Source organism: Rattus norvegicus, chromosome 1 (assembly GCF_036323735.1).
Source record: "Rattus norvegicus strain BN/NHsdMcwi chromosome 1, GRCr8, whole genome shotgun sequence".
Classification (NCBI taxonomy): Eukaryota; Metazoa; Chordata; class Mammalia; order Rodentia; family Muridae; genus Rattus; species Rattus norvegicus.
The window spans coordinates 196,336,950-196,364,681 of NC_086019.1; the positions used below are offsets into that span (position 1 = coordinate 196,336,950).

Sequence of the window (27,732 nt, forward strand, 5' to 3'; positions counted from 1 at the left end):
TTCAGACCTGCAACCCCAGGGTGAAAGGAGAGAACCAACTCCCAAAAGTTGTCCTCTGACCTTCACATGTGAGTGCAGTCGTGCCCATGCGTGCGCGCACACACACACACACACACACACACACACACACACACACACACAAAAAAAAACATAGATAGATAGATGATAGATAGATAGATAGATGATAGATAGATGATAGATAGATAGATAGATAGATAGATAGATAGATAGATAGATAGATAATGATGGTGACGATGATAATGCGATACCATTTTTATTGAATGTATGAAGAGGGAGTGATTGCGTATTGACCATACTTATAAACAGTAAGGCAGGATCTCCCATAGCCAGAACCCAAAAGCACAGCCAAAAGTTTTTAAACTAATACTTATCAATATGTACACATTACTTATTAGTGCTTAAATTCCCCCAAGAAACAATTACAACCACTTGAAAGTCACCGCTCATCCCCTGTGCCAGTGGCGGTCTGAGGAGGGGTGGAGTGTGGACTGCGCTGACAGAAGCCAGCTTCTCTATTACCACAGTCACCCTCTCAGCATTGACTTCTGGATCTTGCTTCTGGAAAAGATGTTTTAAAATGCACATTGGTTTTATAAAAGCAAACGAAAGACACACAGAAGTTGAGTGGGGAAAGAGGGAGCAGCTCCTACATTGCCTTCCACTCTACAGAGCAGCTCCTGCAGGCCGGGCATTATGAGAAGTGCTTTGCTCCGTGGCGTTTCCGGAAAGCGACTCACTCTGCTGCATGAAACCACTGAACTGCGTCTCCCACTACCCTCAGCCACCTCTGTGCAGAAACATCTGGAAGCAAATTAAAAAGTCATAGCCGAATGACTGTAACTATTTAGCAATTCTAAGTTCTAATAGACTTACAGCTGCTATTCAGCAGACACAGCCCAGAGCTATTTATACACAAAACAGAGAGAAAGATAGTTAACATTTTAAAGTAGTTTTGAGAGGGGAAAAAATGAAAAGAAATGGTGACTTAACAGGTTCCCAACAAGATACTGCCTTTGGTGGTAGGTGGGGGATAACCCCCAAGCATTAGTGAGCCCTCTGATTAGTGCAGCTAAGTAGCCAATCTAAAGCCATAAAGTGGCATAAGGTGCCTGGGGCTGGAGAGATGGTGTCAGTTAAGAGCACTTGTTGCTCTTATAGAATCAGTTCCCAGCACCCATCTTGTTGTAGACTTACCACGGCCTATAACTCCACCTCCTGGGGAATCCAATCCCCCTCTCTAGCCCCTGAGGTCACCTTCACATATGTGGAATACACAGTAAGACAGATATAAAAAAAATAAATCCTTAAAAAATAAACCAACATATTTTCAGATGTCTTTAAGCAAAACACCCTCTGCAGTCCAAACTCTGGTCTCTGACGTCAACTAGAAAGAAGTGCTCAGTGATTTTGAAGCCACTTTTAAAAGCAATCAAAGAAGCCAGTGTGAATAGCCAGGGACTGAAACCGAAAACATGGCAGGAGAAACCCGATTAAATAAGCATGAATTGTTTTTTAAAATGAAGAAAGATGTCCATTGGGGAAAAAAATGAAAGAACGTTCATTTTCTAATTCAATTCAACTAAAATTACAGAACTGCTTTGGTCATTATAGTTGCAAGTGCATTAAATGAGTTTAATTCTCAAAAGGAGCAGTCAGTCACGAATGTGAGTGGGCTCCTTGTGCCCCACTGAGGGAGCACTGTGTGAACAGCCTCCAGGGTTCACACGGCCCAAGCCCTTGCTCTAATACATTGTCTGCTCCATCTCCAAGTAGAGAGGTTGTAATACTAGATTATCAGTATCAGAGGCTGGGTCTCGGCAACCCTACCCACATAGGCTCATCCAGCCACCCCCAATACCCAGACTAAGGAGGACAAAACACATAGAAAAGCAGAGAAAGGAATGTCGTTCAATGTGGCCACACTGGGAAGGGGGACAATAAAGAGGTCTACTGTCCTAGTTTCATTTCTGTTACTGTGATAAAATATCCTAATGAAAAGAAACATAAAAGAGCGGGGTTAGGGGGCAGGTTTCAACTTACAGTTCCAAGTTACAGTCCATCATTGTAGGGAAGTCAAGGCAGAAACTTTAAACAGCTTGTCACATCACTTCCACAGTCCAGAGCAGACCAAGACAAAAGTATAAATGCTCGCTGGCTTTACTGCTGTGCTCAGTTCAATTTCTCCACTCATAAAGTTAAGGAACCCCTACCTAGGGAATGGTGCCACCCACAGTGGGCTGGGTCTTTTTGTATTAATTAACTTAATTAAACCAAACACCCACAGATACAGTATTCCTATCCCTCATTTAGAGTCTCTTCCAGGTGATTCTAGTTTGTGTCTAGTTGACAAATAGGGCTAACCATGACTTTCAGTGACCACCCCATGTTTATCTTTGGGTTCCTGATATGATGTTTCAGGTTTAAACATGGGGTAAGAGCTATGTATAACTAAGCAGTGCTGGTAAAAATGTGGTCTTAAACATCATTAATTGATGTTTGTCTAGGCTCTAGCCTTTGCCTCAAGATATTCTGACAAGCTGTAATAGCTTTGTGAAACCTCTTTTAGGGAGACAAATTCCTCCTCTGACAGGCACCAGGCTTCAGCCTTTTCATTCTCCCAGGTCAACTCTCCTGGAAAATGACCAGTTTCTTTTGGTCCATTGTCTCAATGGCCTTGACATCCCAAGGGTACAAGGGGTCTCTAGGCTTATCTTCATTCCCTCCAGCATAGTTAGTCTGTCTATAAAACAGGATTGAAATAGAGACCCTAGGACAGGCCTGTTGGGTGGCTAGACAGTCCTTGTTTTAAATAATCTATAGACTGTCCATCATAGAAGAGAAGGTACTAGGGGAATAAACCAAATTCATTCCATTTTATGGCTGAACCAGCTACAACCTGTGACTCAATTTACTTCCTGCCAACAGGAAAACTTGGCCCATCTAGCCTGTTGACACGTGTTTTTTCAATGAGTCATCACCGTGGCTTAGACATTCATTCTATTTTTGGATTTTGCTTTTCCTTCAGCTATCGACCCATTTCCTTGGTTGAAGTTCATCTTTCCTATACATTTTATAGATCCACCTCTTTTGCAGTTAAGCTCCTGTAACTTACTTAATTCTCTATGCTATTTAGAAAGTCCCTATCATCTCCCTACTCTGGGCAGTGACGTAATCATTATTTCTATTTCTCTCTGTGTCTTCTCTTGTTCTGTCTCGGTCTGACTTCATCCATTACATTCTTCTTAGCATCTGCTTTTACCTTGGCTTTCCCTTTTAACTGACACAGTAAATGGTGTGTGTCTATGGGGGTAGATAGAGCATGACAGCTCAGTGCAAATATATAATGTGTGAAGATCGGATCTGAGCAAATGGCATGTCGGAAACCTCACAGGAAATTTGCTTTAATCAGACACATTTTAAAACCCTTTATACAAGCTATTTTAAAATATTCCATTAATTGCTGCTAACCTTGGTCACTCTACTCTCCTGTAGAACGTGTTCACAATGGAAGCTAGCTCCCTCTTCCTCTTTCTCCTCTTCTACCTCCTCTCTTTTTTTCTCCTCCTCCTCTTCTTCCTTTTCATCCTCCTCTTCTTCAGACAGGGTCTTGTATGGCCCAGGTCAGCCTCTAGTAGTCCTTAAATTCACAATGGAAGTTACTTCTGCTACTACTTATGTTTGAAGCTTTTGTGAGTGTTTGTGTGTGTGTGTGTGTGTGTGTGTGTGTGTGTGTGTGTGTGTATGTGTGTGTGTCTGGGTGCATATGCGTGCACTATGTATAATGTGATGTCCTAAGAGGCCAGAGAGGGCATCAAATCTCCTGGAACTAGAGTTACAAGAGGCTGTGAGCTACCTGACATGGGTGCTGGGAACCAAACCCAGGTCCTCTGCCAGAACAGCAAGTACTTTTCAGCACTCATCCCGTCTCTGACCTCTTGTTCTGCTCCGTCTGATTTATTTTCCTCCTCCCCTTTCCATATAGTGAAGACTGGCCTCAAACACACTGTGTAGTCAAAGATGGTCTTGAACCCCTGATCCTCTGCCTTCACCTCCCAGATCTGGGATCCCAGGTGAGTACTATAGTGCCAAACCACCACAGACATTTCTTTGGAAGAAAATAAGAAGTGTGTGGCGGTCATTGTAATAAATACTCATTTGAATTTGCCAAGGGATTCATCATTGAAGATATTCAGTTCTGTTATTACCATAAAAATCCAAATTCCCCAAATTCCAGTGTTTTGGCACCTAGCACTCTGTCCCAGACTGCTGCTTGAAGCCAGATACACAACAAAATTCCTTTATGGGAACAGACGGATGGCATGCCTTGACTCAGAAATGAACCTCCCTGGGATTATTTTTGCCTCTGCAGCCCCCAGAACACAGCAGTCCCCAGAAAGGCCTTGTGAAGTTGCAGTTAGTTTCATATGGCCAGCCCGTTACCAGAAACCAACAGAGGCTAAGCACCATGAAACTGAGTCAGGGCTAAAGGATCAGGCCAGCTTCAGGATCAAAGGTCCAGCCATGGGCAGCCATGGGATGTACAGTAGGGAAACTGCAGAGAAATAGAGCTCCAGGCTCTTCCTTCCACGAAAAATGTGGTCTCCTAGCTAGGAGAGGTAAGGCTCTGGGTGTATTGACACCAAACCTTATGGAGCTGTCGAGCTACAGTATGAGGGATGAGTCCAGTCATGTGATTATTACACAAGGATAGAACTCATTCGGGGGCTGGCAAGATGGTTCAGCAGGTAAAGGTGCTTAGTGCCAAGTCCAATGACCCAAGCTCAATCCCCAGGACCTACATGGTGGAAGGAAAGCAGTAACTCTGCAGGTTGTCCCTGGCCTCACAGATTCATAAATAAATGAATGTAATACTGAAAAAAATCACAGTTCGGTAATATACACCTGACTTCTTGACCCAAGGGTACATAGACACTCTGTACCTTACCCCACATATTGCTTCAAGTAAAAAAGATCAGATCCCACAACGGAACCCTAATATCTTCTTGAAGATGTTCTGTGAGCACCTTGAAAGCAGTGTTATAGCACTGATGCTGAGGCTTAACGTCTAGAGACACTCTGTTACAGGAAATGGAGGTAAATGGTCACTTGGGAGTCAACGTGTGTCAGACAAGACAGAGACCACCATGTGCCAAACTGTGTGACTAAGCTATCACAATGTAGAGGGTCGGTAACTATGGTGTGCCATGCTCTTCTTGTGACCTCAAAACATTGCCCCTTACATGCCAGCTCTGATCTGAGGCCAGCTTTCCTACCAGTGCAGGAGCTCTGGTGACATCCAGAGTCCCAGCCACATGATTTCAGGTGTTCCCTTCCTCTGTTCACATGCATATGTCAGCACTTGATAACTTTAACTTTAAAGCAGGAACCTCCTGGGGCTTGAGAGAAGGCTCAGCTGTCAAGAGCACGGACTGCTCTTTCAGAGGTCCTGAGTTCAATTCCTAGCAACCACATGGTGGCTCACAGCCATCTGTAATGGGATCTGATGCCCTCTTCTGGTGTGTCTGTAGATAACTACAGTGTACTCATATGCATAAAAATAAATGGGGGAAAAAAGAGCAGAGACCTCTAACCTTTTGGCTTCTCTGGGACATATTGGACAATGAAGTATTGTCTTGAGCCACATATTAAACCCAGAGGTGTCCAACCCACATGCAAGACACTATGATGAATGATTGCTGGCATTCATCTAGGCTCCACTGTTACCTGTGCCTTACTCAGTATAAAAGGGGCTGCTTGCCCCCTCCTCAATCTCTTGCTCCTGCCTCCCCATTCCCCTCCCCCTTCTCTCTCCCCATACTCATAGCTGGCTCCCCCTCCTCCTCCTCCCCCCCTCCTCTTCTTCCTCCTTCTTCTTCTCTCTCTCTCTCCCCCCTCTCTCTCTCTCTCTCTCTCTCTCTCTCTCTCTCTCTCCTCTTTCTCTCTCTGTGCCTTTCTCGGTCTCTACTATCCCCTCAACTCCCCTCCCCATGCTCTGAATAAACCCTATTCTATACTATACTACCCATTGTGTGGCTGGTACCTCAAGGGAAAGGGATGCCTCAGCATGGGCACACCGATGCATCCCTTCCCCATCACCATACCACACCTCCACCACACATACCCCTTCCCTCTTCCTTTTTATAAAACACAGCAATGATAGTGTCATCTCTGAAGATCACACCCAAGAGCTATGCAGTTGAGTTACAAACAAAATTTCAAAAAAGAAAATCTTGTGTTTTAAGTAAGTTGATGATTTTGTGTTGGCCCCTAGTCAGAGCTCTCCTGGGCTACCTGTAGGCTCCAGGCTATGGGTGAGACAGTCCTCCTTAACATCTACAGGGTGAGACAGAAATTCAGCACTTGAAAATGACAATTGTGTTAACCTGCTTGGGCCTTTCCTGCTCTAGAAACACCTGATGCTTCAACAGTGGGACTAGTCACTTAGGCTGGGGTACCATAGTTTACCAGCTCCAGTAAAGCTCTTAAGAGAATTCAAAGGATGCTGTGGGGATGAGCCAGGTGGTGAGCCATTGTTAGATGCCTCACCTGAGCACCAGGTGTGGCACAGTGTGTGTTCCTAGCAAAACAGCCAACATCTTTATCAAGGTAGCTGTGCTTGCTTGCAAGAGACAATCTCAATGAAGCCAGTGCACTGTTGGCATTCTCTAGGAGAATTAAGGGACGGTTGGAAGATGGGAGGTGTGCACGGAAGAGCAAAGAATGCCAGCCACTCCCACAGTCAGTTGTATGCATTTCTAACCTGATTGCTTGTGACCTCAGTGGCATTACAATTATAAAGGCCAGGAAAGGTTAATGGAGGAGTATCCACCCCTGTGCCTGTAAGGAAGCTTTAATCCCTGCTTGGGGAAGGGCTTTTTGTAGTGCAGTTTCTTTGGGGTCCCCCATACTCCTGAAAGGATCCTCTCACCTATCGTCCTAGTTTGCTTTCTAAGGCTGTGATAAACATTACAATACATTTTTGCTAAGGCAGGTACCCAAGGCAGGAGCTTGAAGCAGAAACCAGCAGAGGGTCACTACTTACTGGCTTGCTTCCCCTGGCTCTCTCAGCAGCCTTTCTCATACAGCCAGGCCCATGTGCCCAGGGGTGGCACTGCCCATAGTGAGCTAGACACTTCCGCATCAATCAGCAATCAAAACCTGCCTACAGGCAAATGTGATGCAAGCAAGTCCTCAATTCTCAGGTATGTCTAGGTTTGTGCCAAGTTGATAAAAACAAACTCTGGCGCCATATTATGTAAGTAAGCCCAATAAAATCATTGGTTCCCCAGGGCAAATTTCATACTTTGGTTTGTTACTGAGACCTCAAGAAGAGGGGGTACGCAGTGTTTACATCTCTCAGGAAAGGAATCTTTGCAACATGAGGTTACTCCAAAGACTAACCATAGGCAAAAGATGACAGCAGATTTTAGAGACTGGTTCACAGGAGCTCGTTGAGACTATACTGCTCATTTCCAGGCAATCTGGGCCTCCTCTGGAGCAAAGGGGACCACTGCCTTCTGGGAAGTCAATGCCAAGTCCTGGGTGCCCTGGAGGGACAATCACTGGGATACTATGAGAGGCCAAACTTCCCCAGACTGATAACTGCTTCTCTTTTTCACATCTTTAGAAAATCTGGTCCCTATGTACTGATTGAAGACAAGCCCTGTTTCTTCATTAAACTTATACTATTAAATTCACAGGAAATGTTGCCAAAAAAAAAAAGGAGTCTTAGGGTTGTCCCTGCTGACACACTGCAACAGGGGCATGCCAGTGAAAGCTCACTGTTTGCAAACTCTTGTGCAGCAAAACCCATGTTCCTGGGGAAAATCCCGTTCCAAAGACTCTATTCCAACTATTCTGTGCAACTCCCTGTGAACAGAAATTTCCAGAATGAAAGCCATAGCTATGTTAAAGATTCTTCAGGACTGATTAACCGATTCATATTTCCGGTGGTTGTGAAGAGCTGGAGTGTTCCAGGTCAAACTGTCTTGGGCTATCTTAATATCTGTTAAGTGCCCTTAACAGCAACTCACTGCCTACCTCGGTGTTTGATCTAACATCCTTGTGACTATGATGTAAATCCCTTTGGAATGTACCAATAGACCTCTAGAGTCTGCCAAGCCAAAGGCTAAGGATGCTGTCAGATAGTATGTGAGGCCTGCAGCAGAGCTTTTCCAGCTTTGCTGTCACCTACCTATCTAAAGTTCCCAGTGGTGTATTGAAAAAGTCCTTCCGTTCATTCTGTTACTATAACAACCTCATGAAACTTGTCATATTGGGATGTAACATTGGGAGGGACCTGAATCACTGTTCCATAGCCATTGTCACTCACATTTGGCCCCAGACTCACTCTCACTCTCTCTCTCTCTCTCTCTCTCTCTCTCTCTCTCTCTCTCTCTGAAATAAAAACTGTATTGGCATTGATGTCTGTAATCACAAGACTGAAAACAATAAAAAATATTAGCACAGACATGCAACTCTGTAGACAGCTGACATAGGGCTAGAGAGACAGCTCAGCCGGTAAAGGGCTCATTGTGCACACATGAAGATTTAAGTTTGACCCCCCCACAAACTCATAGAAAAGCTGGGTACACTCTAAAGCTTGTAATCCTAGCACTGGGATAGAGGAAACTAGTGGGATCTCTGGGAGATAACTGACTAGTCAACCTGGCCAAATCACTGAGTTCTAGGCCAGTGAGAGACCTTGTCTCCAAAAGATAGATAGCACCTGAAGAATACCACTCAAGGTTAACCTATGGCTTCCACATTCATACAGTATGTGTGCACTAGAGTGCATTTGTGCACAGTCACACACACACACACACACACACACACACACACATGCACACACATACACACACACACAGTACAATAGTAGGTTTGATCTTTTGATCTTTGATCCTATGATATACAATGGAATGTCTGGGTGCTGCTGATTTCTGGAGGCAAGGAGAATAGTCATAAAGGAAGTGAGCAAGAAATGAAGATGTGCCCACCCTCAGCTAAAGGAAGAGAAAGCAAGGGACTGTACTGCCACAGACTCTGCATCCCCCTGCAGAGGATACTCCCATCAGGAGCAGTTACATGGTCCATCAAACCATCAGTACCTAATCAGTCCTCAGACTCATTGTTCCCCATCTGTGCATGGCAAGAGCCAGAGAGCTGAGACATTCAAACGCAGACTCTGTGACTATGCTGAGTGGGTGTCATTACTCCCTGAACATAATGCCATACTTACCGAATTCAGTACTAAGAGTAATGGAGAGCTGATCTAACATATTTGGGAGGATGTGGGAGGGTATGTAAAGAAAAAATCTATGAAGAACTTGGGTCCCCCATGACCTTTGGCCTCTTGATGCAATTCCCCATGGATGTCGAAGAAGGAAAACAAAAATCAAATGTAAAGCAAAGCTATGTCAGCACCAAGTGCTGTTACTCCATAGTGACCTCACTCCTGCACCTGCCAGCAAATTTGTCCAGGGAAGATTCTGGAAATAAGGACATGTTAGGCTGCAAGAGTGTCAGCACAAAGAAGGGATGGAAGAGAGGTACTGGGTGCCTCATCCCTGCAGATGTCACACCTAGACCACCCCTAGAAGCTCAGACAACTTTATAGCATCATCAGGAGCAACCATTTGAGGATTCAAGCAGCTTAGATTCATAAGCTGCCTCTTCTGGGAAATCTTAGCTGTGTCCCTCCAAGCTCTATGCATTTGCTTTGTATAAGTCAAGAGAGTCGATAACGGTACTTGTCTGTGCTGTTCGTGTTAAATTAAATAATGCATAAAAAGCATCGAGTGAGGTGCTGACAGCTCTAGGAGGTAATGCGGCTCTCCCTCTGCTGGGGACCAGAATATCATGAGTACAGTGAGTGAACAGGGCCTTTCCTCATGCTATTTTTGAACTAGGCTAGAGCAGATAGCACCCCACAAGGGAGCACATGGATTCTAAGGAATATGAATGAGGCCTCTGAGAATCACCAGAGGTAATTCTTCATTTTTATCCTCTGTAGTTACCACCACACTATGACCACAGCCAGTTTGAGTATCACAGTCTGTAAGCTGTGCATACTGTGGCCCAGATCGTGAACCCGTGTGTACCTGCAGAGACCTGGGCCAGGGAAGGACTAGACAAAACTTGCTCAAATCCTGATGCAAAAGAAGATGGACTGAAATACAACTTCTAATTCTGATACTTTGGTGCTTCTCACACTTAAAATCCCATTAGCTTGACACGCCTACAAAATACTCATATGTGAGACAAGATGTGGTTATTTTTAAATCATGGTTCTAATTGTTGTGTGGGGGTGATATATTCTTGGAGCATGGGCTTTAATTGTGCACCTGGATCTGTCAAATCGTGATGCTTGCGGCGCTAGTTCCAGAAGGTAGGAACTGTAAGGATCGCCCTGACCTAGCCAGCAAGTTGCCTGTGCAGGCCTTATCAAAGCCCACACACAGTGGATTGGGAAGAGAACTCACATAAGCATGAAGACCTGAGTGATCCCTACTACCACATTTTATTAAGTACTGGGAAAGTAGGAATGGGGGAAATTTCTGGGGTTTGCTGGTCAATCAGCCTATCCAATCCATGAACTCTAAGTTCAATGAAATAGCCTGTCTCAAAAAACATGTAAGGTACAGGGTGACTGGGGAAGATACTCAGTGTTGACTTCTGGCCTTCACACGCATGTGCATAGGTATCCCTACTTACATATGCATACACACAACACATACATAAAACATGCTTATGTGCTGGGAGCCATGATCTATCTTCTCTGATCAACCCCAAAAAGAGATTGCATCATGGCCTGACTGTGAATTGTCCCCTGTAGGATCATGTATTTGAATACTTGATCTCCAGTTGGTGTTACTGGAAAGGGAATTATGGAAGGCTTTGAGGATTCTAGGGCAACCTAGTTTCCAGTCCTGCCCTTACTTCTGGATCCACCAAGATATGAATAGGCATGCCCAAGAACCCGTTGCCATGGACCAACCTAACAACTCTAATTGAACGCCTTCCCCACACCATGATGACTATATGTCCTAAACAGTGAGTCAAAATAAACTTCTTTGCCTTTAAGGGTTAGAACAGCTACTCTGTAACATTAGTTCTAGAGATTTCCTCAGAAGAAGGCTCCAGGGTAAACAATTTACCACCTCAGAAAAGAAAAATCCCCAGGGAGACAAACAGCACTTATGTGATCCAACCCCCTCCTTTCTCTGTCCTCACCACAGTTGGTAGAGTGGGCCTCTGCCCGGCATTTATGGAAGAGATCTTGGCTGTTCTCTGGGCTACACCTCTCAAGCATGAAAGACAAAATAGACAGAAAGACCAGAAGGTAGACTGTCCCCTGAAGGGGATTGATGCATGGCCCAGAGATGGTAAGACAAGGCCACATTCCAGCTAAGTCTCTGATGACATCCTCTGTGCTCCCCATGCATTGTTGCGCATTTTTGGTCTCTGAAGCATTCACAAGCCTAGCATTCACTAGATCCACCTCCTGTGGAACTCATGCTCAAGAACTGGGCTTCTTTGTAAGAAACAAAAATATGGCAGCTAAGTTGATTGATAATTTGATGGAATCTAGAATCACCTAGAAACAGCATGCCTGTGAAGGATTGGTGAACTGGGATGGGAAGACCTACCCTAAATGCAGACAGCACTAGTCTGAGGACTGAGTTCTCAATGGAATAAAAATCAGAAGAGAACTGGGCCCCAGCATTCAGCTCGCTGCTTCCTGATGGTGGACAGGTTGTTACCAGCTGCTTCAAGCTCCTGTAATTTCCTCACCATGATGGAGTCTACACTTGAACCCTGAGCAGAAAAACTCCCAGCAAAAAGAAGAGCAATTACTGCACCAAGAAAGGATTACAGATGCTCCCTCAGAGGTCTGGAGTTATCCGCAGGGACCTAGGACTCTGGAGATCAGGTAGTGGTCTCCCCTGGTCAATTACTAAGAGTTAACCTTTACCTTCTTAAAACATACAAAAGGGCTTTGTTTTATTATAGTGTACCCCCCCCCACCTCCAACTTTTTCACTGCCCTATCCAAATGTTTCTTTCTTAGCAGCTTCTAAAGCCGATTTTTAAAAAAGACCTGTCAATTAAAGAGTCCTCTAAAAGAAAGGAACGGAGTCAGAAGAGGAGTGTTCAGGGTTGCACAGAAGAAGGGCCCAGCCCAGCAGGGGACCTCACAGAAGAAGGCGCTAAGAGCCAGTGGAGGCTGCCATATGCCTGGCTCTCCTCAAGTCTCCAAACATACAGTGCTGCCTACACCTGGATTGAGCCAAGTGTAACATTACATACACCTGAATGTAGGAGAACAGTGGTGCATTGTCACAGAAGCTGAGTCCTACAGGAGTGAGGACCAGCCCATGACTCAGTGGGATTACCATTGCTTTGAGTGGTATAGAGACAGCCCTTCAGGCAAGAAAAGTCCTGTTGTCATGAATTGAATGGCTTGTGGAGGTGTGCAGGGGAAGCTCAGCAGAGGGAGAGAGGGAGAGAGGGAGAGAGGGAGAGAGGGAGAGAGAGAGAGAGAGAGAGAGAGAGAGAGAGAGAGAGAGAGAGAGAACCAAGGACCAAGGACCAAGGACCAAGATTACAATATTACCTCAGAGAGAAGGACACATGTGACCTCCCCATCCTGAGAGACAGTGAGGAGCTATGGAACTGTCTGGATGATTCAAGTAGGCCTGGTGATTGCTAAGGAGGAGAGGGATGATGAGCCTGTCTCCCTGCTAGGTGATGGACTTCTCAGCCATGTCCGTGCCTGTTTGTACACTTCATTCTGCTCTTACCATTTCTAGACAGAGGGCACCCAAAAGGAAGTCCTTATCTCATTGACCCTACTTTCTATCTGGAGAAGCCCCATCCTCTGCACACAGGCCTGTTCTGCAATGCACCTTCATTTTGAGAACTAGCTAACACCCTTCAAATGTCATGCACTTACCAATCCAGGCTCAAGGGGAACCCTCCCTGTGTCTGTGACCAGAGCAATCAGTGGTGTGACCAGAATGCATCTAAGAGACTAGTACCTGGATGTTGAGTCTCCCACGATGGGCTCCCAGACCATAACGCTTTGTTGTGGAGGCATGTAGCTGGAAGTCTGTGATTTTTAATGTTTCCAGACCAAGAGGTGGACAACCTGGGAAGAACAAGGCTTGTTAGAAACAAAGACAAAGGAAAACAGAAGCTTTTCAGAAGTGGCCATGTGCTTTCTTCCCCCAATGAGCTCCCAAGCCATCGGCATGGCCCCTTGCCTTGTCACCCCATGTTTCAGACAGATTAGATCAGTGCAACCATGCATGGCTCCCTGGTTCTCTGTCACTAGTATCTTGCTTTCTGAATATTTGGGCTCTCAGATACCTTCTCTGCTGCTGGCCTTGCTGCCTTTTGATGTTAAGGCCCCTCAGTCAGAGAATGACACTGGGTAGAAATCTAACAATGCCATGCTTGAGCTCTGAAAATTAATCAGGACTTGTTGATTTTGCTTCAGCAACTTCTGGCCTCTGTGGTGCATGGTAATGAGCAGAGCAACGTAAATAGAAACCATCTATTGTCTTCTTTCTTGGCAGATTGTATGGCCATGAGAATAGCTCCTGAGCACAGCTTGACCCTGGAATTAATCCCAGCCTGCAACTGCCCAAGTCTAGACTATCATTCCCCACTCATGACAGCAGTGATGGCAGCTGGGCCTGGACCCCAGGTCTCCCAGGCTGGACTACTACTCTCTCATCCACTGACCTGCCATCATGTAATGAGGCACAGCATGTAGTCATGTAGTGACAGAGCATCCTTACCATCTGACTTGAAGAAGAAAAACTACCTTCAAGTAGGAGTGAATCAAGTCTATTTCCCCCAGAAATATCAGACAACTTCAAACACCAGACGACATGGTCATTGAGGAACTAGAAGTGTCCTATAATCAAAGGCACTCTGGGAACATGTATGTAAACTCAGCAAAAGACTGTGGGAGCCTCGGGTTGGAGAGGTCTAGTAGGGTGATAGCGACTTGGTGGGTACCTGTATGAGAAGGTCCACTCATGCTCCACAGACAGACAAGTTCATACCCGCCAGGAACCAAGTCACCACGTTGTCCTCCTTCAACCTCTCAAAGTGGAAACTGGCACATTGAGACCTGAGGCAAGTCACCAAGAGGTGCCAGCTACCAGCAGAACCTCATAATGGATCTAGCCCCCAGAGTCTAAGCTCCAGCTGATAAAGGGCACTGTGCATCCTTGGGCCTGATAACACCCTCTGCGAAGGGGGGGTTTCCTGGGTTGATAACGGACAGTAGCCATCTTCTGGCTCCTGCCACAGTGGGGAGCATAACAGATGAGGCCTGCTGTTCTGTTGACACAGCGCAGGAAGACAGGTCAACTTCCCATGACCAGTTGTTATATGGCTTCTGGGAAATGGTCTTGTAGCAGGGGGCTGGTGAGTCACGTACTGATAGAGCATTGGTGAAGGCTGGTGATGTGAGCAAGAGTAGCACACAGTAAAGAGAGATGTGATAAGAGGCCACACGGCGAATGGGGAGTGGGTGTGCAATGCACTTAGAGGGCATGTAAGGCTGCAAGGGGCACATGACTGAGGCCCTTTCAGTGATCTGAGGAAATGTTAATTAGGAAGGGGGTGTCTGTGAAGGCAGACCCATAACTTCCTAACATCTTAGTTTGGGTTTTACTGCTGTGAGCAGATACCATGACCAAGGCAACTCTTATGAAAAACAACATTTAATTGGGGCTGGTTTACAGGTTCAGAGGTTCAGTCCAATATCATCAAGATGGGAACATGGCAAAATCCAGGAAGCCATGGCACTAGAGGAGCCAAGAGTTCTGCTTCTTGTTCCGAAGGCAAACAGGAGAAGACTGTCTGCAGGCAGCTAGGAGAAGGGTCTCAATGCCCACCTCCACAGTGACACACTTCCTTCAACAAGGTCACACCTCTTAATAGTGCCAATCCTTGGGCCAAGCAAATTCAAATCACACAGCACTCAGGATCTACAGTAACCATGAACCCTCTGCTTCACAAGGTTTTGCCCCTCCACCTTCCAGGTCCAGATCTGATTCATGTGGGTGGCATGTCTTTGATATCAAGGGTTAAGTGAGTACTTCTCCATTCTGCCTACCAGGAACTAATGAAGTTTATGTCTTATAAATGAGCAAGGTTGTCCCACAAGCTCTTCTGAAATTCATAATGCTTGCCTCCTATGCTGGGCATCACTGTGGACCTGCTCGGGTCTGTGGCATCTTCGTGTAATCAGGTCACAAATGCAAACAGTAGCCACTGTCATTTGTGAGACTATTTCAGAGCCACAGAGACACCATTCCAGCCACCACTAACCAGAACATGGAGAATTCCATTACCTCATCTAGCCCTGCAACCTCCATTTCTGTCATTTATAGTCAGACAGGCAGATGCACAGGTAGACAGCCAGATGGACAGATAGCTCAGCACACCAAAATGATCGCTATTCAAAGCATTTCTTCTAGAGAAAGAAAACATCCCCTACATATATAAATATTTTAGTTCAAAAAGGAACTATTTGAATAAAGTTAAATATCTATTAAAATTGCTTCCCTGGTGAGAAATCCCCATTAAAATGCAGGAGGTGCAGAAAGGCATGCCTATAAGTGGGTATGTCATGAACACACATCCACTGTGACTCCAAAGTTCGATCCCTGCCCTCTGGAGTGGGCTAGGCCACTTATATATCCCTGGCAACAATGGAGTTTCATGTGAGTTACAACTATCTTTGTGCACTCCTACAGGAGTATCACAAAAGAAACCAAAATTTTCTGCTCCCTTTATCCATAAAACTGCTGTGCAGTGACTTTGGTGTGAGCCCAAAAAACACACGGGCTCTTCCAGCTCATAGATCATCCATGAGCCCAGCACTCTAACACTGGGGCTTTTTCCTTATTAGAAGGTGCTATCTTTAGATGGTTTTGTTTGGAAGCTTTTCCTGTCATCCATGCCGAAGTAGCTATCAATGGATCTGCCCTAGGAGAATGCAATGCCCTTGAAAGGCAAAGACGAAGATAGAGACCATGTGCTTGGCTGAAGGAAACCAACTGGGTCTCATTAAACAAAGAAGCATCACTAGAGAGACAGCAGGGACAGAGTAGGACAAGGCCATGGCCCCATCAGCCAAGTAGCACAAGCCATATTCAGTGCTGCCAGAGGAAGGGACAGACTCTAGGGTGACCCCAGCACCTCATCATTCCTGTGCAGTCTCCACCTAGCCACCTGCCTGGCCACTGGGACTTGCATGCAATGGGTTGAGAAAGTGTAACAGAAGCTAGATGCGAGTTCACAGCCACTGCAGTGCCTGGGACAAGCATGTGCAGTCCCCTGTCCAGTACTGAGGGTTAATCTGGATCAAGTGTAGGTCAAGGGTCACAGAGATACAGCAAAGCAGTCAATCTCATGCAGAAAGTTTCTACTGCATCAATTAACCACTCTTATTTGTGACTACCTCACTCTTTACCTTCCATCAATAATTACTGTAATTGCCTTCCTGGGAGTTCCAGGAAAAAAAAGAAAAAACCAAAGCCTGGTGGCAACTGATTCCCTACTTGACACAGGACAATATGGTCTCCAGCACAAGGCACTATGAGGCTCAAGACAGACACCATCTGCTGTAAGGGCCCCATTTCTCTAAACAACATTTGAAAACTTATTTTAGAGCCAGTGTGATGACTCTAAAGGTACTTGCCAACATGCCTAACAACCCAAGTTCAATATCAGGGATGCAGAAAGAAAAGAGAACCAACTGCTACAAAGTTGTTCTCTGGACCCCTCTTGTATACTGTGGCATATACTGGCACTGCAGCACCCACATGCCCCCATTACACACACACACACACACACACACACACACACACACACACACACTACATGAAAAATTTTTAAATATTTGTAAATTAAGAAAAGCTTAAATCTAGACTGGTTTAAAACTTAAGTCTAACTGGTTTAATGTTTAAACCTCTCTCCCACATTCCTTTATACAAAGATCAATAAGGCGACAACTCTGGGCTATAGTTATGTAGTCACATATTTTCTGGTGAAAGTTCCTAGGTCCGTCTCAATATATATACTGAAAGTCTGGCATAGAAAGTCTGTTAGAAAAAGAAGTTTCTGGCACTAAAAATGAAAAGGTAAGAGCTAGGAAAATTATCTTTTGACTTTTAGACTTTAAATTAATTTAAAGTTTAGAATACTAAAACGTCCTCCACACTGCATACTTAACCCTGACACATTTCAGTATTTCTTGCCTGATTCATTTTCCTCCTCTTGATTATTCCCTAAGAACATTCTCAATATTTCCAGAAGAGCTAGTGGGTGTTCAGAGTCAGCAGAGAGATCTTCCTCCCACCCTGCACTTGCAGGGTCCTCTGCACTGGAGAAAAAGATGAAGAAGGTAATTAAGGTATCACCCTAAATTTATTCCCACACAGAGGAATGGTGGGAGGCCATGAAAATGAACATAACAATATGGGGACTGAACAGCCATGAGGGCCAGAGAGGAGCCCATGTCACCACAACACATCAAGCTATCTGAGATCCCCAGTCCTGCATAGGGCGACAGGTGGTTCCTCTGTCCTGTGCCAGAGGCCAAGAAAAAACTAGAGAAGACTACAAAGGAGCAACTGGCAACTTCCTTGGAGCCAACCCTCAAGGCTTCTATTCGTCCCTGAAATGACATCTTCAGGACTTCAGACTGTGCTCTGGGTTTTAGATTCCAGCCACAGTGAGGAAAGCCTCTAACAGAAAACCCCAAGGCAGTTTCTCTAGAGCAATGGAACCCTAGGAAAACCCATACCATGAATGGAGGGGCTTCAAATGCACATGCAACTCCTTAAGATCTAGAACACAGAAGAGCAGAGCAAACAATTGCATTTCAGCTATTGTTCTTGGCTTGTCTGCAGCTATGTGAGATAACCCAGAAATGACTCACATCTACAGAGGGCTGAATAAAAAGAAATCATAAACGTGTTACCAGCTAAACTATCCATCGACAGCCAAGGGACACTTTCAAATATATGAGTACTTGGAGAATGTACATGTTTCTACCACAACCAAAAATCATGGCTGGGAACTATAAAGAGTCAGAGTTAAGTAGGCACAATGGCGTATACACCCTGGAGATGGTGAGACTGAGGATCATGCTAACCAAAGAGCTGCAAACATACAAGCAAAGCAAGAACAAGATGTTACAATGTCTATTTATATTGTCAAGGAAATACCTGCCCTGCCAATACGATATTATCTTCCATCAGTGAGGGTGCTCCTACATCCTTCAAGAAACACTACAGAGGGAGACAGGAATGTAGTTGTACTGGTGATGGGTAAAAGTGTTTCTAAGATTAAGTATCTGAAACCAGTGTTGGAACTGTTTATATTTTGTTACAGCAACAAGCCCTGAGATAACTACTATGTATTAAGGCATCAGATGTAAAAGACTTGAGTGCTTGCCCAACAGACATGAAGCCCTGGGTTTGATTCCTAGCACTGCATAAAATCATATTTAAAAGAAAAACTAGAATAATGGATGGATTGTGTTTCAAATCCCTTAGAATCCAAGCACTCTGAATGTGGAGGCAGGAGAATAAGGCATTTAAGGTCATCCTCAAATATACAGGCCAACCAGGGTTTCATGAGATTTGGCTTAAAAATGTTTCTGAAACAAACAGGAAACCCATTCACTGCCCTTTATGCCTCCTCAGTATCTCCACATTCTGGTAAACTCTGCTCCACAACCACACTGTAGCAAGGACCTATTCCCCACAAACCTGTGCCCTGGGCCAGCAGCCACTACAACAACCTGAGGACAAACTCTACTCTGCCATAAAATCATGCGTGTCTCTGACCATCAAACTGAGTTTCTCCCATTATTTAAAATAGGCTCGAATCCCAAGAAGCATGTGGGTGGGAGAACATGGAAAAAAGTGTGAAAAAAAGTCTTCAGGGAAATATTAATTAGAGATCTGAGATGTGTCACAATCTGGAGAAGACTGGCAGTCATCAGGGATGGAGCCACTTTCTCATAAGGCATACAGCTCTTGGAACATCCTGTGCTAAATGAAGCTCCGTCTCCCAGCTTCACTCCATCCATGGACGGTGGAGATGGAACCCCCGGCCTCTGGACACACTTCATTAGATCTGTGCCTTTCTAACATTCTTTGCACAGAGGTCACTGTACAGCACTGAAGACTAAGACCCTGGTGTAGCTTTATCAATCCCTAAGGTTCTTGCCACCTCCACCAAGCTATGTATGAGAATAAATTTTAATTATCAACTTGACAAAGTCTAGAATTACCTCATAAAGGAATCTCAATGAAGGATTGTCTAAATCAGATTGGTTGATGGATGTGACTGTAATAGACTTTCTTTCCATTTTTTAAAGATTTATCTATCTGTTTTATGTAAGTACACTATCACTCTCTTCAGGCACACCGAAAGAGAGCATTGGATTCCACTGAAGGTCGTTGTGAACCACCATGCTGTTGCTGGGAATTGAACTCAGGACCTCTAGAAGAACAGTCCATGCACTTAACTGCTGAACCATCTCTTTATCCCCAAAGTAGATTTTCTTAATTTCTTAAATGAGGTGGGAAGGTCCTCCCTGAATGTGGACAGATTCACTTCATTGATTGGGCCTTGAAGTAGATTAGAGTCAAAAAGGGCAAGCTGAGCTCTCAGGCATGCATGCTCTCTGCTCTTGGCTGTGGATGTGATGTGGCCAGTTACCTAAAACTCCTACTGCTATGGTAGCCTACAGTAATGGACTGTAACAGAGCTGAAACAACCCCTTTCTCCCCTAAGTTGTTTTTGGCAGGGTGTTTTATCACAGCAACAGGAATGAAACTAGAACATTCTGTATATTGGTTGTTGAACAAATTCCAACAGTAGCTATTGCCTTTAATGTCAGGGGCAACTTTGCACACCAGAGAGTATAGAAAATAGAATATATAGCACATGAACTTTGACCTGGGGGCACCAACCCCAAACTCTACTCCCTATGCCACAAAAACCCCAGGGTACTGTTGGGAAGGCCAAATCTTGAAAAGTATGTTAAATCTACGAGCGATAGGTTAATGTGCAAGCAATTCCCTATGAATCATCCACTCTGGACAACTTGCCATTTAACCTTCCCAATGTCCACAAACCCATCTTCCCATAAACAAACTGAGGCTTGGAGAGGCCAGACTGAAACAATCACCAAGGGTCCAAGTTCAATTTGAAAATCAGCTGAGACGGGAGGTCCTAAGTATACTCTTTGTGCTCCCCCATTTGAGTTGAAAGTTCCAAAGTAATATACCAATGCTTTGGTGGCATTACGGCAGGGAGGTTCATATCATCAAAAGGCCTGGAAGTGGGAAAGTGATTGCTCACTGCCTGCCACTAACAAAGCTGAGTATTTTTGAAGAGATGGGAGGAAAGTTGCTCCCGGGAATAAGCTTCTATCTCTCTTGAATTGTTGTTTTCATTGCTACCTATAAATCCAATAGGATTCACTTAAGGAACTCTTTCCTTTGCCTTTCTGAACTTGACATTCGTTCCAACCAATGAAGAGCTTGGAGGCTGTTTCCAATCATGCTGAGATTGCTTGCAGTGGCTCACTGTCTGACTCAGACACCAAGAGCTGCTCTAAAGGGCGTGGGAGTCTCTCAGGGTCTTGGGAAGTCTGTGAGGTAATCTTGGTCTTATCTAATCACCCTTGGAAAGCTCTTTAATCCTCAATATGACAAAAAGACCCCAAGGACATGCCCCACTGAGGTGCAGGGACAGAAAAACTAAATGGTCCAGCCCAAGGACCAAAACCTTTGGAAGAACCTAGAAAAATGGATGCCTTCATTCCACCTAGATCAATGACAGCAGCTCTCAAGAGAGTCTTCTCCAGAACCTCAAGCAGTCCCCGAGATTCTGGCTAGCATCTTTCACCTAGTCAGTAAAGAGAGTCCGGAGAGTTTCTTTCCCAGACAGTGAGAGTTCAACAATGGAAAAAATCTCAGAGAACTGGGAGGCAAGCCCAAGCCTGGAGTCCATGGAGTCTGCTCCAGGAGGCTTCAGCCTCAAAGGACCTGGCCACTTAGCTTCTCCCCGGATGCCCAGTTTAATGGCTACCTCGTCTGAAAAGCTTCCCACACTCCATTACCAACCATTCTATTTAGCCTACTCTCCCCCACTTTGGGGCCAAACTCCTAATGAAAGCTCCCCTGTGTCATAGAATAGACTGCCTCCCTGGAGAGGCTGAGAACCTCAACCACCAGTCAAAGTGAATGCCTGATGTCTAACCAATGCTTCCCAAGCACGTGAGTGACGCGTATCTGAAGCTACTATGGCTGATAACCACTGTCTGTGAATCCTCAAGGGAAATTGGTATTTTTATTCATATGTTGCTAATAAAAAAGACCCCAGAAGGTGATTACTAGTTCAAGACAGACTGCTTGTCACCTCCATGAATAGTACCGAATCCACAGTCTCCCCAGGCTATTACTTACTTCAAGTTTCTATCATATCAGATAATTTCGGTGCCTATCGGTGGAAGGTAGAGAAGAATGTCTCCAAGACCTTGGGGAAGGCAAAGATAAAATTAAACGTGATGGAGAAAGCACTGACCACCAAAGAAAAGGTTAATGGTTCGTTTGTTTCAGGTTTACGAGCATCTGTCCTTCAAAAGACACCCTGCATGGAGTGAAAAGATAAGCCAGCGGGTGGAGAGAAGCCTGGATCTGGGTGTCTGGCAAAGGACTCACTGCCGTGCTCTTTTTAAGGAAAGCAAACAAACTAACATTCCTGTGGATGAGAAGAATAGCAAGGAAAAACCTGACCTCAGTGGGGCTGAACGAAACAAATCATTCTAACAGCAAAGAAGCAGTCGACATTAGTTACTGTGAAAGTACAAAGTGAGGCCACCACAAGAGCAGCACATGCGGCAACATGAAAAACGTAGAGATGGCTGCTAAGACCAAACGTGGGCTTTTAAGGAAGAGAAGCAGCTGCCTGTGGGAACGCTGATAGTCACCATCAACTTGGAAAATTCTCTGCCAGCTCTGTGTATGAGGCGTTATGTATGTATGTTTGCATGCTTGTATGTGCATGATCGGGCATGTAAGTTTCTGTGCACATGCCAATGGAGGTCAGGGGTCAAGATCTCCTGTCTTCTCTGTTTGTTCTCTGTCTTATTTTGTTTTTAGAAAGTCTTTCATTTAACCTGGAGCTTACCATTTTGGTTAGAAGGACCGGCCAGTGAATGGAGGATTCCCTTATACACACGCCCTGTCTCCTCCTGCCCTGCACTGGGATTATAAGTGTGTGTCTCTTTGCCCAGCATTTTTATTTCCAATATGGGGATCCAAACTCATGTCTTCATGCTTGCAAATCAAACACTTTACCAACTGAGCCATGTCCCCAGGCCCTCCCTAACAGCTCTTATCAAAGATACTCATTCCCTATGATTGAGCAACTCTACTGGAGGTATAGACAAAAAGACTCATAAAAATGGTCCCGAATCCACTCTGTAATAGCCAAAAGGTAAAATTCACATCAAATACCTATGAACAGGGAAATGAGCACATAGACGGTGGTACATATAGTCCTGCTGTGGAGTACTACAGACCCATGAAGATAAACGAGTCATGGTGTATGCAGCAACATGGATGAGCCTCACAAACATGATAACCAGAAAAGAAATCAAATCAAAAAAGTATCAAACTCCAAATCACACAGTTCACCTCTGATCACAGCAGTCTCTAAAGAGAAGCAGGGGCTTAGCTAGTTGTGGGTCAGAGCAGACTTCAAAGATTCCAGCACAATCTTCGTGTCATAAATTGCAATTACAATGACACATTTGCACACTGTGTGGTGTCCATGACAACCCAAATCAATGTGTGGTGATTACACACTTCAATGAGTTATAGCCTTATATTACCATCGTTCTCTCTATACATGTTAGCCTTTAATAATATTTTAATGGCTTAGCTCTGCCTAACTACCACATCATAAAAACACTAAACCAGATCCAATTCAGAAGGACTAAAAGAGATCCATGCTAAATGTAAGAAAGCCAGTCTCCAAGGTTACATAGTATATGATTCTGCGTATCTCACTGTCTTACAGAGACAACACTTTGGAGAACAGATCTGTGTTGCCAGGAGTCAGAGACTGAGCATGGGGAACAGAGCGTCTATAAAGAAGTAGCCCAGAGAATCTCTGATGGGACAGTGTTTCCAGAAACCATACAAGATGCAGCTGCACAGTCCTGCATGCACACACACACACACACACACTCACACACATATGCATACACACACATATATGCACACACATGCCCATGTACACACACATATATACACACATATGCACATGCATGTTACACATACACATGCATGATGCATGCACATGCACACACACATACATGCACACATACACATATGCACACATGTCCATTACACACACATATATACGCACACATGCACATGCATGCTACACACACACATGTATGCACATGCACACATATACATGTATAGCTGGCAGAATCTGAATATCTGAACATGGTCTGTCCTTGTCCAAGTTAGTTTCTTGACTCTATTATTTTACTATAGTCATGTAAAGTATCCACACTGGTAGGAGCAGAGGGAAAGGTAAATCAGACCCTTCTCCTGGTACTTTTTTTTGGTAACTTCTTGTGAATCTACAGTTATTTCATACAAAACACAAAACAAAACCTGTTTCTTAAAGAAGATTTTAAAAGATAAAACTTCTTCACCTTGAACTCAGGATGACTTGTGTCCCATAAAACTCTCAATTACTTGAATTGTCTTAGAGTTCAGAGAATTCTGGTTGAAAAATTTTGTAACCACTCCCAGACTTGCCCTAGAAGCCTGAGACTCACAAAGGGAAAAACACTTGAACCTATTACCAGATGTGGAGGAACAGCTACCATGTGTGAGTCAAATGGAAGCAGGAGAAAACAGCTCCTGTGTGTGCCCCAACTTTAATTCCAGGATCTGTGGCAGCTAGAAAAGTAGATGATTTCTGATAATCTTCTCGTGTGACTTCCTGGAGCAGGCAAATGCCTACACATTCTTCCAGTCAAGTTTCCACAAGGATCCTTCCCTAAATTCTTAGGAAATGTTGGAACAGAAATGGTTAGGTAAGTTATCCCAACACCAAACAAGAAGACTGCTGGTGACCACTCAGCAAGTTGGGCCAGTGGCCTGGGTGTGGATGTTTGGTAACAGACCAGCACACAAATCACTCTGTTTATTCTATCAGTCCCACAAGGCATGTGGGTCAGCCTAAAGTCAAGTAGCTTTCAACTTTGGGAAGGGGACTGGAAAGTCACATAGCAAAAGCTGTGGGCACAGAAAGAGGTGGAGAAGTAGATAAGTGTTCAAGCAGCTTCGTAGCTGATCATAGAACACCACCCAGAGTGTACCTGGGATGCCTCACCAAACTGGTATAGCACTTTAGCCACATAACAGCTAAGCACACATTTCTCTTGGGAAAGTTCTTCAGGCACAATTTCCTTGGCTAATGGAGTCATCCATCCACCTACAGCACATTAGGGGACAGGATCTCTAGAGCCCATCACCTCACAAAAAAAAAATGTATGAACATGCGCAATGGCCAATACCTTGGACTTGATATAGTAGATATGTGGGCCACCTCAATCTTCTGTCACATCTCTAGCCAGGCTCCTAACATGGTCTAAGGAGATGGATTCCAGGTCCAGAGGTGTGTCTGCAACCCAGCCTTGATCAACACTATCCTACAGAAGTCCCCACAGACTTCAGACACTTTTAAGGTCTCTGTCATTTGTCTTCAGTGCAAACCTTCTAGTCAACACCCACAGTCTCTCTTTCCTTTCCTCCGCTGTGCAACAGGGAGCCATTATTCTTCCCTTTCCATGTTCTCATCCATCATTCCTTTAAAAAATATAGGATAATCTCACAGGCTAATATGATAGGATATTCCTTGAACTGAAGATGTAATAGCTGCCTGTGAGGTGAGTGACCCCATCCACGAGGGCAGATCAAGAAAATAAGCTTGCCAGTGGGGGCATTTGTGACAGAAAAGAGGAAATGCCATGTGAACACTGCATGTGTGCATGTGTGCATGCATTTCTGCATATGTGCATGTATGTGTGCACATTTTGTGTGCATGTGCATATGTGTGTGTGTGTGTGTGTGTGTGTGTGTGTGTGTGTGTAGAAATGGACCTCAAAAAAATCTTTCTGAAATGCCTCCCCCATTTTAATAACTTCTAATTCTGAGAAAGAGAAATTAAGATGATCCAACCCACCCCTTCTGCTGAAGCTACTAAGAGAAAATCTGGACAAAATATGTTTTAAAATATGTTTGAAAGCACTCAAGCATTCACCAGACACTGAAAAAAACCTCAAGTACAGATCGGTTGGCAGCAAAATTCCAAAGTGTTCCTGCAGCTCACACTCGGCAGTGACCTCAGCCTGGTGGCATATGCGCCCCATAAAGGAACGGCTGATAGTCACTGACAGATAAGGAGGCAAAGGGGAGACTGTCCTAGTTTCATCTTTCGTCACTATGATAAAATACTCTGACCAAGGATGACTTAAAGAAGACACAAGTTTATCTAGCTGCCACTGTGGAGTTCAAGGTGGCAAGAATTGAAAGCCATGGGTCACATCACATGCACGGTCAAGAGCAGAGAGAAATGGACACATTCGTGCTTACTTAGACTTACTTAAAGTTTCCTCATTTTTAAACAGTGCAGGACCCACTGCCTAGGGAATGGTGCCTCTCATGGTGGGCTGGGTCTTCTCAAATCAATTACTTAATTAGAACAATTCCCCACAGATAGACCCACAAGGTTAACCCAAAGTAAATAATCCTTCATGTGGCCTCTCTTCCTAGGTAATATTAGATGGGGTCAAGTTCATGAATAAAACCAACCATTGCAGATGCTAAAAAACCTGACTCAACACGAGGTCAGAGTCACAGCCCTAGCTACACACTGTGCACTCAACACACGCTCCCAAGGGTCAAGGTCTTTTCCCTGGGTACCTCAGTTTCCATCTCCAGACAGAATAGACATAAATGACTGCAGGAGCTCCTAAGGATTGGCTTCTCTTTGTTTGGATCGTGCTGTCAGTCAGAGCAGTGATTTCTTTGATGGCAGGTTGTTGGTTAGGCACAGGGCCCCAAGCCCTGTCATTCATTGTGCCAAAGAGAATGTGCAACTTCCCTGGTGACGGTCACCTCTGTGGCACAGCTCAGGAGTAGATGTGGCAGCTGAGAGCGAGTCCTGTGCAAACCTGCAAAATGTTTGGCTACTTTTTCATCTGCTGTTATTTCTAAGCAAAAAGTCAGTAATCCTGGAATCTTTCATTCCCAGTGCTGTTTTGCTACATAACCCTGGCCACAGTCCCCTCCCTTACTCTACAAAATGGAGGAGGAGGAGAGGGGAGGGGAAGGAGGAGGGGGAGGAAGAGAAAGAGGAATCGGAGGGAGGAGGATGGTAGTGGTAATAGTACCCACAGTGCTCAGCAGAGTGCCTAGAAAGGTCAGACATTGAGCAAAGGATCTAGCTAGTATCATATACACTTAGTAAATTGTCACTATTATTAATATTAGCAGAAAAGTTGTGGGACATAAAACCATGCCAGGAAGTTTGGTAAGGTATAACAAGTGGAGACCCAGAGACTCAGTGGGCACACACCTGAGACTTAGGTGACTCCCAGCTCCCGGCCAGACTCCTGACTTGGAACATGTGCCATGCTTCTCACATAAGAGACAAGAGATCAAGACAGAGATCTCCATGCTAATGAGGAACCTAGAGGCCCAGAGGACATTGCCAATAAGATTCCCTTCCCAGACATTCCTCCTTGCAAAAGGTGTTTAATCTCAGGCTCACCCTGAGAAGTGCGGTATGGTCCACCATGACAATAAATCATTTGGAATCACAGACTGTCTCTTCTCACTGGGATCTACCTGTGGGAAGTCATGGAGAAGGCCTTTGTCTACAGAGCTACAGTCTAATCTCCTGCAGAAGGCCTCTCTGTACTCCCAGTCACAACTGCCACCAAGACGTCCTCTGTCAAGCCAAGGACAGTCTCTATGGGACCAGCTGGAGCTCCCTTCCCTTGCACCTCTGCTCTACTACCATCACCACCCCTGCCCAGCTCCCTGCTCCAGGGCTAGACCCAGCCTCTGGGCCCCCACTATGTTCTCAGCTCTTCCACAACTCCCAGCAGTGCCTGGATGTCCAAGAGCCTGAGAACCTCAGAACTCCAGGCCTGTTGCAGGCCCAGGGACCCCCAACCAGCCCCAATCTTCCCACCCAAGAGCTATCTATGTGCTAGTACTTCCCAACAGCCTCTTTCCACCCTGTGGCTGCTTGGGGTAAGCACAGTCAAACTCTCCACATTCTGCCTCCCCAAGTGGCCGTGCCCTGTGGCAGAGCCACCACAGGACACACAGCCCTACAGAAAAAAAAAATGATCCTGAATATTGAAGTTTGGAACAATAAAGATATGATAATAGTGACAAAAAGTTAAGAATATTCATAGCTGCAGCTAAGAGGTTAGTACTCCTCTGTGAGTCTAACTAATAACACCGAACATTCTTTTTAAAGATTTATTTATTTATTATCTATAACTATGCTGTAGCTGTCTTCAGACACACCGGAAGAGGTCATCTGATCTCATTACAGATGG

The 27,732-nt window shown here is 44.9% G+C and overlaps 1 protein-coding gene across 2 annotated transcripts in view; it reads right to left on the reverse strand.

Annotated features, from left to right (window-relative positions):
- The window catches only part of Cpxm2 (carboxypeptidase X (M14 family), member 2), a 110,421-nt gene that overhangs the window by 70,020 nt on the left and 12,669 nt on the right, over window positions 1-27,732 (reverse strand). For both annotated transcript variants that reach the window (NM_001106306.1, XM_039107648.2), the window contains exon 3: window positions 13,061-13,170. In NM_001106306.1, coding sequence (NP_001099776.1) covers window positions 13,061-13,170 — 110 coding nt within the window. The remainder of the gene's footprint in view (window positions 1-13,060; window positions 13,171-27,732) is intronic.